General features: G+C 36.0%; 1 protein-coding gene across 8 annotated transcripts in view; it reads right to left on the reverse strand.

Annotated features, from left to right (window-relative positions):
* The window catches only part of BRINP3 (BMP/retinoic acid inducible neural specific 3), a 394,820-nt gene that overhangs the window by 127,360 nt on the left and 253,524 nt on the right, over positions 1–13,936 (reverse strand). For all 8 annotated transcript variants that reach the window (XM_070602587.1, XM_070602590.1, XM_070602593.1 and 5 more), the window contains one exon: positions 2,459–2,564. In XM_070602587.1, the coding sequence (XP_070458688.1) occupies positions 2,459–2,564 (106 nt within the window). The remainder of the gene's footprint in view (positions 1–2,458; positions 2,565–13,936) is intronic.

Genomic DNA, 13,936 nt, shown 5'->3' on the forward strand with positions numbered 1-13,936 from the left:
GAAGATCCCCAAGATGGCCAAGTGCCAGTTCTAACACTGCACTTTGTGCTTAAAAACAAAACACAGAAAAAAACTATCTATCTATCTATCTATCTATCTCTATATCATCTATATCTATATTCATCCATCAAACCAACCAACTAGCTATCTAACTATCTAACTATGAAAGACCCAATGACCTGTCATGGAACCTTAATAAAAGATTCTTTGGAGACACCAGTTTTTCCAACTGCTGCAAATAGTGACCCAGAATTTTTTATAATCTTCAAAGGAATGTATCATGGTAACATTGATCCAGAATCAGTAAATGCTTCCCATTCTTTTTTAAAGTAGAGAAGGGCTAATCATAAAGGTGAGATTGAAGAGGTGAATTAACATGATACTTGGACTATGAGTAGAGCTGAAATTTAAGAAAGAATACATGGCAGTTTGAGGGGCTTGATAACGATTTCCTAGAATTATCTTTGGAAAGGTCTTTGTACCACAGGGGTACAAATAAAGTTGCATTAGACAATGAGAAATATAGGCATGAAAATAGGAAAAGGTGAAATATGGAGATGTAGCTTTCTGTGTTAATCACATAAATTGAAAAGAGTAGAAATAGCAGTTACACAAAAGGGAAATGTTGCTTCATTTATTTCTTGTGTTTACCTTTTTTCAGACAGACAGGAGGCTGATGTTTGTTTTGATAATATAATATTTTGAAAACTGAACATAGTGATTCACAAGTAAAAATCAATGTCGTGTTAATAAATTTTAATAATGAATCAATTGAAGTAAACATATTTGATATAAACATTCATTGTCCTTGTTGATGAAAGTTAATACCCTGAATGAAAGTTAATCCATACATTTAATGAGTACGCTGTAGAGAATTACAAGTAACATTGGTAGACTGCATTTCTATTTAGAGAAAATATTTCACTAACTTTAAATCTAAAATTGATAATGATAAATTGGCTAGCATTTAAAGTTTAAAATTTTCAAGTACTTTTTATAATTTTTATACAATTCAAAATGAGTTACATTCATTTATTATTTAGGGTAAATTTAAATAACCCAATACTGCTACATTTTTCAAGATTGAAAACTTGAGAAAAAATGGCAGAATCTCTGAAACTTTTAAGCATTCTTATGTAAAACTGAATAATGCAAATATAGCTCTAACTTAGGCAATTGAAAAAGGTAGACTAATGGACCAGCGGGGGGCCATGGTGGTTATGTTTGCACTCTCTGCTTTGTGGCCCAGGGTTTGTGGGTTCGGATTCCAGGTGCAGACCTACATACCATTAATCAAGCCATGCTGTGGAGGTGTCCCACACACAAAACAGAGGAAGATTGGCACAGATATTAGCTCAGTGACAATCTTCCTCAAGGAAAAAAAGGAAGATTGGCAATAGATGTTAGTTTAGGGCCACTCTTCCTCACCAAAAGAAAAAAAAAAGGTAGACTACAGAACAACTCAAAATTGCCCCTTTGACAGTCAACTTGATTTAGGCAATGTGTCATCACAAAGACCTTTCTGAGCTTGTTCAACTAGTACCTGTTAAAACATGTGCATTCATCACTTTTTCCTGCTTCTATGAATGAATAAGTACACATACCCATCACCATTTTCAGAATGGTATACATTTGTTAAAATTAATTATTTAAAAAATCCTTTATTGAATTATCTCACAAAATATAGTAATAAAAATGATGGTAAATTATTACCATTACCACATTATCTATCTTTACAATGGAAATAATGCAAATATAAATAGTTTTTAATATAGTCTCAAGTACATTTCTATTTGTCAGAAGACAAATGCAGCCTTAACTACTATATTAAATTATATTTAGAATGTCACTGGTTCACGTTACATTCTGCATAAATATGGTTACAACTTTTACCAGAATCTATAAGGAAAAAGTCAAAGCTCATCTATGGAAAAACTGTCACTTATTGAGATAATGATTACTGTGTGAAAGTAAAATGTTACATGGTAAACGTTCAATTGCTATAGATTACTAAATCAAAGAAGTAAAGTGAATTTTAACATTATCTTTCTCTGGTCTAGTATGTTTATACCAGTTAAAAATTAGGAAATTAGCCTCTTATGAACATTTTAACAGCCTAGTTCTGCATATATGGCTTAATCAACAAAAGAGTGAGAAAGAGGGGCCGGCCAGGTGGCACAGGGGTTAAGTTTGCGCACTCCGGTTCGCATCCCAGGCTTGGACCTATGCACCACTTATCAAGCCATGCTGTGGCAGGCGCCCCACATATAAAGTAGAGGAAGATGGGCAAGGATGTTAGCTAAGAGCCAATCTTCGTCAGCACAAAGAGGAGGATTGTTGGTGGATGTTAGCTCAGGGCTAATCTTCCTCAAAAAAAGAAAAAGTAAGAAAGAAAGAAGTCATACCTGGGTAATTATCATCCAGGCTTATAGAGAATCACAAAATTTTACCTACATACCTTGCAACTGAATCTTATTCTCAGGACTCTGAACCAGAACTGAGCTGACAGAATCCAGGTTGTCGTAGTTACTGCAGCCAAGAGGACCCGTCCGTGTTTCTGTTACCTGATGAACAAAACACAATTTTATTATATAAATCAGACTTTACAATGTTCTTTCAGTTCAGTGTAGTCGTCACATACTAATATTATACATTTGACAATAAACATCATTGAAAAGTCTTGGATCTGATACACGCCAGCAATACACACACCTAAGCACAGAGAAGACAAATAACTCCCTTTGTCTTCAATTCCATTTTCTTCCCCTTGGCCAGGCATAAATCTTCTGGGAAAATAATGGAAGCCCTCTTTGGTCAAAAGCATCATTCATATAAGGTCACTGATTTTCCCCAAGCTGTGACAAGGGCATGCTCCTTTAGGTAGATGGTAAGAGTTGACTCATATAAGACTTGTTTTTTGTTTGTTCGTTTTCCCTCAATAAATCAGAACCATCTGCCAGGCTACTGTCTAAAGTGATTTTATTACTTTATTCTTCTACTCGAAAATCTACAGTTTTCTCCTCTTTTATGGTGGCATCAAAGTCTAAACTCTTCTGCTTGGCTTCCAGCTGTCTCACTTCTCCCCAAAAGGCAGGTGATTTCATTGTCCAGCTGGATATTCTTGATTTTATGCCTCTGCTTAGACAACATGCTCCACCCCACCCTACCCTTCTCCCCTTTGACTAATTGATTTTATTTATCCTCAGGATCAAGCTCAAGTTCAATCACCCAGACAAATTATTCCATAATGATTTCCACTTGTATTATTTTAGCATTTCCATAAGGTTCTAATTTATGGCACAGAGTCTTAGCACTTCATTATGGAATCATATATTGTGGCCTGACTTTTCCATGGATGTCTTGGGATGGATAACATCAGGAGATGAGGAGGTGTTTAACCCATTTTGTGAGACTATAAATTTATCCTGAGGATCATTTTGTTAAAAACCAAACATGTTTTAAAGCAGAGGAGTATTGTCATGATCTTTGTGTTTGAAAAAGATATTCTCTTCTAATCAACCAGAATGGTTTGCAAAAGATAATTCAGATTATTTCATTCCACCATTCATGACTCCATAATGGCTTCCCATCTTACTCAGAGTAGAAGCCAGGGCCCTTTCTCGGACTAAACAGATGCCACCTTATCCAGCTCTCTGTTACCTCTCTGAACAATTCCCCCTCCTCTTTTCCTTGTTTACTCCGCCCCAACCACACTAGCTTTCTTGCTGCTCCTCGAACACGCTGTGTATCCTCCTGCCTCAGAATTTTTTACTTTCTGTTCCTATACCCTGAATGCTTTTCCTTAAAATATCTCTAAGCTCACTCTTTCACTGCCTTCAAGTTTTTGTTCAATTATCACTCTCTTAGGATTCCTTGGACTATTCTAAATGAATACACCTTCCCACACTTCCTTCTTCCAATCATTATTTCCTTTCTTGCTTAACTTCTTCTACTTTTTCCATGGTAGCCATCAGTTTCTAACATGCTGCATAATTTACTCATTTATCAGGATTATTGTTGACATCTCTCAGTGGAATGCAAGTGCCACCAGTGTAGGGGATGTTGCCTATTTGTCACTCAAGTATCCACAGCACATACTAGTTCTTGTGTAAGCCCACGGTCATTGTAAGAGAAAGAGAAGGGGGAATGTAAGGGGAAAAATGAAGCCAAGAAAAACACTAAGGCCATATGGAGATGATGAAGACCTGAGCTAAGCAGTGGCAATGATTTATCTGAAGTAGATGATTATGAAAATCTATTAGAAATGGTAAGATTGTGAAACACTGAAAATGTACACAGTGGAGGCAGAGAAAGGCAACTGAGGTTTCTAGCATGTGATAACATTAAGATATGGCGCAAAGAAGCTCCACTGTGGAGAGCACGTAAGGGAGCTCGGTTTTGAGCATTTTGACTCTGAGTTGAATAACACTCTCAGTTGGAAACATCCAGTAGAAAGAGTGACAATGCAGATTTATTTCTTGGACATTATGTGAAAGAAGGGATTACTAATTTGGAAGTCAAAACTTATAGGTGGTAATCAAAGATAGCGGGATAGGGGCTGGCCCCGTGGCCGAGTGGTTGAGTTTGCGCGCTCCGCTGCAGGCGGCCCAGTGTTTCGTTGGTTCGAATCCTGGGCGTGGACATGGCACCGCTCATCAAACCACGCTGAGGCGGCGTCCCACGTGCCACAACTAGAAGGACCCACAATGAAGAATATACATCTACGTGCTGGGGGGCTTTGGGGAGAAAAAGGAAAAAATAGAAAATCTTTAAAAAAAAAAAAAAGATAGCGGGATAGACATGTCAGCTCAGATGCACTAAGTGAAGCTATAATTTGTACCACAGCAACTCGGTGATAATTTCTAAATAAGTCCTTGAGAGGAACCCAGATTGACTATGAGCACATCGCAACGGCTGAGAATGTAGTTTATCATGGGCAAGGATTACTTTTTTCCTAACACCACACCACCTTGTATACCGCTCCCACCACTGCACTCCAGTGATACTGACTATCCCTTATTTGGTTCCGGAAAATAATTTGTAGTGTTGATATGTATGACATACCTGTATATGTGTGTGTATGGGTATAATTAATATTTTAACATGTTATTAATAACAAAAGGGTAAAAGAAGGATTTAAGGCAGCAAAGGAAAGACTTAGAGTTTAAGGTAAGTTAAATCTTCATTTTGTCCTATTATGTAGTTTATTGTCCTCAACACACACACACATAAATACATACACACCACAACAATATAAACAATCTCCAATATTTGTCATTTTAAGGAAGTTTTCTAAATAAAATTAGCTTAAAACACACACTCATTGACAGAGGACATCTTAGAAATTGGAAGGCAATCTCCTAACACTTAACCCTTGAAAGATGGTAATTTATATCTTTACAGAAAGTCCATGGGGCCGCCCCATGGCCGAGTGGTTAAGTTTGCCTACTCTGCTTTGGCGGCCTGGGGTTCACAGATTTGGATCTTGGGCACAGATCTAGCACCACTCATCAGGCCATACTGTGGTGGCATCCCACACAGAAGAACTAGAATGACTTACAACTGGGTGGTACAATTATGTACTGGGGCTTTGGAGAGAAAAAAAAAAGAGGAAAATTGGCAACAGGTGTTACCTCAGGGTCAATCTTCCTCACCAAAAAAGCATACCTTTAAAAAAACAAAAGAAAGTTTGCTATACTTAATTACTATGTTCTTGGAATAAATGCAGGAAATTTAAATAATAGGTTTATAAATTTAGAGAAAGTTTGAATCTCTCTCTCTCTCTCTCTATAGATTGCTTTAATCTCTCACCTTCCACAATATACAAAAATAAAAATCTAGCACATCCTGTTTATAATTACATTTTGTTCTTTACCATTCACAACTGAATTTACTGCTCATCGTCTGATTTAATATAAAAATTCACAAACCCTAGCACATTCAATGATGCAAATCTATTTTTCCAACTGTACTGTATTTAAGGACCCTACTAATGTCTTATTAGTGTCAGTACTAACAAATATGTCCATACTTATTTTATTTTTCAATACGAATGAAAGGAATAAAAATGAAAAAAATAATAATAAAAGGCAATTTATTGTACAAACATTTTTATAGAGATGTTAACTCCATCAAAAACAAGTTACGTAGTTGCGCCACACATGGCTTGAAATTCTGTTCATCACTTGATAATGACTATCTGATCTAGAGGACTCCATATATAATGGAACCAAGGAAGAGTTATTCAATAGCTAAACATAAAAATGATTAAGACTGACAATAATCTAATAATGAGAGCATTCGAGGTGCTGAGAAATGACATATAGAATGAGAAAAAAGATTTGTATTTATCTATTTTACTTATCTCTTGGAGGGAGGGTGTTGAAAGCAAGGGAACATAGTCCTTAGGATACAAAAATGATGTCCCCTCTGAAGTGTCACATTGGTTTTGGTTATAGCTGAAGACCAGGAAGAAAATTATGTGTTGGGAGGCTGGGGAGCTGAGGGAGGGGTGGCATGGAAGATCTGGCTTAACCAGCTATGGAATGTAAAATTGGACCTTTTCAAAATTTATTTAGGACAAATTTGTCTTCAGAATATGACAAATGTACTCCTGACTTCAATAATTGACAACTTATGTGAATTGTGTCGTAAATATATTGTTAAAAGTCAGAGAAGATACAAAAGTATAGTAAATGGAAAAAATGCATGTTTTCGTTTCCACTTTTTCTATATTGTTTCTATGTTGTTTCATTAAACTGCTGCCTATTATTTTCACAGTTGGAGAATTTTACAGAGAGCATAGAAAAATGAATAATTTTATTAATTCAAAGAGATGCTTTGGAAGTTATTATATAAACAAGTAGTATAGATTCAAGTTTATTTAGATTAAAATGAAACGGGGATAGATAATTTACTTGGAAGGAAACAACTTTTGTTATTTTCCATTAAATTTCCCTCTAGTCTTACACATTCTAAAGATGATATCATGCTACAGCAATGCATTGTAATTATGAAATTAATTCAAGAAGAACTAGTTGAAGGAAAATTATCTGAAGAAAGAAAAGGAAAAAAATTAAAACAATGAAAAAAATGTAGGACAAAAGAGTAAACACACAGAAAAACATTCCACAGGCCTAAGTGAAAATAGTACTGTTAAAGGCTCCATCATCTTCAAACTAAGATACTTCTTATTTAAAATATTCAAATATTTAAAATTATTTTAAATATTTAAAATATTTCTAGTCAAAATCATAATAATGTTACATAATTTGAAGAAAATAGACTCAAATGAGCATGCTCAGGTCACCATCCTAACTCTACCACTTACTAGAGAGGAATCTATTTAAGCTTCAAGGTCTTTTTGGGTGAAATGGTTACAATTTTCCTACAGTACAGGGCGGTTGTGAAGAAAAAAATTGAGATAATCCATGAAAAAGGCTTAACGTGGCCCTGGCCCACAGTAATTATTTCAAAGTAAAGGCAGAGTATAATTATATGTTTGCTATTAAAAAGCAAAGGCACCATAATAACTCTAGTGTGAACTGACTGAAATTATCCACACCCCAAGTCTCAACTAAGGTTGTAAGATCATGATACTTTCTCTCATATTAGCACTAGATGTTAGTATTTTTCCTTTGTAAACAGTGAAAGGATGCCTGATTTTAAATCATCCTAAATGAAACTCACCTTTGAACCAGACTATGCACAAATCTTATACAAGCTCACGTCAGTATGCAAATATAGCACACTATAGTAAGAATAATGCACAACAAAGCTAAATCAGAAATATTGGTACTGGAAAAAAACAGGCAGTTCAATTACATAGAACAGAAAATAACAATAGTAACAACAACAGAAACAGGAAACGTTTTCTGACCTCTGGTATAGAAGATGAAAGAGTCTATCAAAAATTACGATTATATGAGAAAATTTTTACCCATGTTGAGTGAAAGAAGTCAGAGAAGATGTATAGACACTGTGTAAAATTACGCACACACATACATTATGTATAGCTCTGTGAAACTACTATTGCTTGAGGCTTTTTTCAGAACGAAATAAAATATTAGTTCGCCATTTTGACTGAACTGATGTTTCTCTATCAACAATTCAATCAAATGCATGATCATGTGAATAGCCTCTTATTGTAAATCTGTAAATGTACATTTTTTGAAAGCTTGCAATGTTCCTAGAAACTTTATCTGACATCAAGAGGAGGAAATTTTTTTACCTCTTAAGTTCCAAAAAAGACATGAATGGGTCTATTCCCGATTACAATGACTTGTCATCTGTGAACTATTGAATGTAAGAAAAATATGAAATGGCATTCTTCTTGTTTGTTCCAATCTGACATTTTTTAACGACAAAAGTAGTAAATGTTCATATTGGAAATTCAAGCAATGAAATAAATTACTCGCCCAGAGGAACACTGCTTTTTCTCCCCGCTAATTTTATGTATTTGCCCTCATCCTTTTATCAGCCATAAAAATGTTTGATACGAGGAGCAGCTACTGTTCAGGATCATCCTTTATTCACAGCACCAAAATGTCACGTGCTGTACATTTTTACACCCTTTTTCTCCTTAAAACAAACTACTGTATTTAATTTGCTTCAGAGTTATATTAGGTTATGTTGAAGTACCTTTTGAGCAATTTTATATCACCATTGATGATGTATATGAAAATACAGAATATTGATAAGTACAGTGTAGCTCGTTTACAGACAATTAGGCCCAGAGAGAAAGTCTAGGACCTTCATCCAGGTTCAATTATCTCTTCTAGAGATCTGCGTCTTCCCTAGATAAGGAAGATAATAGGAAAAGAAATGTTAATATTTAAGAGTGAATTTTGCCTACACATATTGTAGCAAGAAAAATGTATCTACACTGGGGGTTGGGGTGAAGACAGTTGTGCAATTTGTTATCGGTACCTACATCCAGATAAACTGCAGTACCAGTTACTGCCTAAATTTTTCAACTTGGCCCATATTTTGCCCATATTTCCCTCGTAAATGTCCTATCGTATAGTGCACTTCAAATGACCTTTCTTCCAGAAATAATCTTTCTATTCTTTAATCACCTACCACACTTAACAAAACCTTTCTTTGGTTGTTAAGAATAATACTAAACTAGGGGACATCAACCATATTTGGCTCATATTGCATTTCTGATATCTTAACAAATTGCCTCTTAATATAAGGACTGATAACTATTTTTCAAATAGAAATAAAGATGTATTATTGTATATATTTCCTCAAAACTTATCCATTTCACTATCTCTTTCTTTACTAAAAACATCAGTTAACATAATTGCAACCCACATAGCCAATGAATGGCTCCTGTCCAGCATATATAAAGAAATCCCAACAGACTTCTGGTTCCTGGTTCACACGTAAGGATCTTGGAAGTCGCCACTCCATCCTAACAAGTAAAAACCTGAACAGTGGGCTGGCCTGGTGGTGCAGTGGTTAACTCTGCACGTTCTGCTTCAGGTGCCCAGGGTTCACAGGTCTGGATCCTGCGTGCAGACCTAGCACTGCTTATCAAGCCACACTGTGGTGGCATCCCACATAAAATAGAGGAAGATTGGCACAGATGTTTGCTCAGTGAGAATCTTTCTCAAGCAGAAAGAGGAAGACTGGTAACAGATGTTGGCTCAGGGCCAATCTTCCTCATTGCCCCCCCCACCCCAAAACTTGAACAGAATGAAAAATTGACAACTCTTCTTTAATTTATAAGAGAAGGGAGGGAAAAGGGCAAATCTCTGCCTCCAAGATTGCGGAGACAGGCGAATACAGGAAGTCAAGACTTCCCAGAGCAGAGACTCAAGAGAAGAAACAACAGTGGGAATCAGTGACAGGGAAGGAAAACCTGAACTGCAACTGATGAAATGCTGGACGCTCAGTCTGGATGAGCCTGGGAGTTAAAAACTCCAGGGGTATCCAGGCATAGGGTGGCTCCTCACAATATTTTGAGATTTATCTCCAGGAGCTCAAGCAGGTTCACAGGAAATATTGAAGAAAAATCTCCTCTTGCTTCCCACAGCAGAAAAGGAAAAGGAGCTATTCTGAAATACTCCTGACCTCTCTGCACTTCTTAACAAGACCTGCTCTCAGGGAAAACTAGGTAACCAGAGACTAACTTTCTGGGGTTTTACCAGAGCCTAAGTGACCTGGCAGAAGGGAAATACCCAATTCTGACCCATTCTAGCCACCCTGTCCCATGTTAGTTGTGTGTATGTGGAGTGTGTGTGGGGGGGGGGGACCTGAGAAACTCTGAAGTTCACAATCCAGAGGCATAGTTTTAATAAAAGACAGTCCTAATCATAGGACCATAGAATGCTTCCCCTCCCCCACATCTCACCATCACATTACTAAAGTCCTGTTTACAGCAGTTCCTTTTACTCCGTGTATCATGTTCAAGCATGAAGAAAAAATTACAAGGTATACCAAAAGGTAAAAAAGAAATTTTAGGAGACAGAACACGCATCAGAAGCAGACATGTCAGGGATGTTGGAATTATTAGACCAGGAATTTAAAACAGTTATGATTACTATGCAATGTGTTCTAATTGATAAAGTAGATAGCATGCAAAAACAGATGGGCAATGTAAGCAGAGATTGAAATCCTAAGAAAGAACTGAAAAGAAATGCTAGAGAGAAAAAACTGTGATAGAAATGAAGAATGTCTCTGGTGGGCTCATTAGACTGGCCATGGCTGAGGAAAGAATCTCTGAGCTAGATGGTAGATCAATAAAATCCTCAAAAACCAAAAGCAAAGACAACAAAGACTGAAATAAAAGGAGAGCAGAATATCCAAGGATTGTGGGACAACCAAAAAAGGTGTAACATACACATAATGGGAGTATCAGAAAGGGAAGAGAGTAAGGAACAAAAGAAATATTTGAAACAATGATGACTGAGAATTTCCCCCAAATTTATGTCAGAGACCAAACCACAGATCCAGGAAGCTCAGAAAACACCAAGCTGGATAGATGTCAAAAAACTACACTAGGCATATCATTTTTTTGTGTGTGAGGAAGATTGGCCCTGAGCTAACATCTGTTGCCAATCTTCCTCCTTTTGCTTGAGGAAGATTGGCCCTGAGCTAACATCTGTGCCCATCTTCCTCTATTTTGTATGTGGGACACTGCCACAGCATGGCTTGACGAGTGGTGTGTAGGTCTGCACCCAGGATCCAAACCTGTGAAGCCTGGGCCACTGAAGCTGAGTAGGCCAAACTTAACAACTATGCCACAAAGACAGCTCCTAGGCATATCATTTTTAATCTACAGAAAATCAGAAATAAAGAAAAAATCTTGAAAGAAGCCAGAGGAAACAAATATCTTACCTATAAATGTAGAAAGATAAGAATTACATCTGACTTCTCAGAAATCACCCAAGCAAGAAGACAGTGGACTAAAATATTTAAAGTCTTGAGAGAAAAGAAGCACCAACCTAGAATTCTATTACCCTATAAAATTACCTTTCAAAAATGAAAGAAAAATAAAGACTTTCTCAGACAAACAAAACTTGAGGAAATTTGTTGCCGATAGACTCACCTCGCCAGACATGTTAAAAGAAATTCTTTATGAAGAAGAAAAAGAATATAGTCAGAAAATCAGATTAATATAAAGTAAGGAAGAGCATTAAAGGAGGAATAAGTGAAATTAAAGGGAAAACTTTTATTTTTCTTATACTTAATTGATTTAACAGACAATTTGTTCAAAATAATACCAACAATGTATCAATTATGTATGTTTATGTGTATGTCTTATGTGTATGTATATATGTATATGCTATGTAGGCTTATATAAAGCTAAAATGAATGGCAAGAATGATACAAACAGATAGAGGGAGGAATTAGGATTATTTTGCTATTATAAGGTACTCACACTACCCATGAAATGGTACAGTGTTATTTGAAAGTGGACATGGGTTAGGTGTAAATGTATATTGCACACTCCAGGGCAACTAGAAAAAGTAAAAAAAGAATTACAACCAATATACTAAGAAAGGAGAGAAAAATGGAATCATGTAAAATGCTCAAGTAAAACCACAAAAGGCAAAAAAAAGAGTGGAAGACAAAAATAGAACAAAGAACAAGGGCACAAATAGGAAACAATAATGAATATGGCAAACATTAATCAAACTATCTCAATAATCACTTTGAATATCAATGGTCTAAACGCACAATTAAAAGACAGAGATTTTCAGAGTGGATCAAAAAACAAGACCCAAGTACTTGTTGTCTACCAGGAATCCACTTTCAATGTAAATAAACATATAGATTAAAAATAAATGAATGGAGAAAAATATACCATGATCACGCCAATCAAAAGAAAGCAGGAATAGTTATATTAATTTCAGACAAAGTAGACTTCAAAGAAAGTAGAATCACCAGGGATAAAGAAGGGCATTACATAATGACAAAGGAGTCAATTCTCCAAGAAGATATAATGATCCTTAACATGTACATGCCTAACAAAAGAGCATCAAACTATGTGAGGCAAAAACTAATACAATTGCACAGGGAAATAGATGAATCTAGTACAGTTGGAGACTTCAACACTCTTCTATTAGAAATGGACAATTCTAGCCAGTAGAAATCTGCACACCAACCGTAAAATGGTGAGAACAATACTTAAAAAACAGTTGAAAAAAGAGAGTAGCTAAGTATCTAATTATCATGGAACAGCGTACAACTTCCTTATTAGGGAACGTAAAAGAACCATGAGATACCACAACGCCCTCACCAAATGGCTTAAAACAGCATAAAGCTAGAAAATGCCAAGTGTTGAAAATAATGTGGAAGAACTGGAATTCTCATACATTGCAGTTGGGAGTGTAAATTGGTAAAACCACTTGAATTTTTTCAAAAGCATCTACATAAGTAGACATAGGCACATCTTATGAGCCAGATATATACAGCCAAAAAAAATGTGAACATGTAGGGGCTGGCCTGGTGAGGTAGCGGTTAAGTTCGCACACTCCACTTTGGCAGCCCAGGGTTCGCCAGTTTGGATCCTGGACGTGGACCTAGCACCACTTGTCAAGCCATGCTCAGGTGCTGTCTCACATAGAAGAACTAGAAGCATATAGAACTAGGATATAAAATGATGCACGGGCCTTTGGGGAGAAAAAAAAAGGAGGAAGATTGACAACAGATGTCAGCTGCTCAGGGCCAATCTTCCTCACCAAAAAAAAAAAAAAAAGTGAACTCGGTCATGTTCAAAGAGGTTCATAGCAACACCATTCTTAATAACCCCAAACAGAAAAAATCAAAATGTTAATCAATAATTCAATGTATAAGTAAGTTGAGGATTTGAATAATGTACCACAATAAGAATAAATTAAAGGCAATAACACAGAATGACTTGAATTAATCTGACAAATATAATGTTGAATGCAATAAGGCACATACATTATGCTTCTGTTCATATGAAGTTCAAAGTTGGACAAAAACAATTTATAGTGTTAGAAGCCAGGATGGTGATTACCCCTTGTGTGTGGGAGTGATGGTAAGCAGTTATAAGAGGGCTTCTTGGGTTCTGGTAATGTTCTATTTTTTACATGGCTGATGGTGGTTCAGATGTTTTCAGATCTGAACACTGTGTACTTTTCTGTATTCATGTTATATATCAGTAAAACATTTACCAACAAAAGTTGGTTAATATTGTATTCTCCTTGTGAATTATTTCAGGGCATGTACCACGTCATCTATATCTACATCTGCACGGATATCTAGATATCTACTACCTATCTATCCATCTATCAATCTTCTATCTACACCACAATACAAGCTTGGATCTCTGCACTTACATCCTTTCAAATTGATCATAATGCTAACATGATTTTGTAAAAAGAAAAAGCTAAAATCTGATGGTGAAAGATTATGAAAAACAAATGACTTGATTTTAGATTATTAACATGCGTTTATT

Source organism: Equus przewalskii, chromosome 31 (assembly GCF_037783145.1).
Source record: "Equus przewalskii isolate Varuska chromosome 31, EquPr2, whole genome shotgun sequence".
Taxonomy (NCBI): domain Eukaryota; kingdom Metazoa; phylum Chordata; class Mammalia; order Perissodactyla; family Equidae; genus Equus; species Equus przewalskii.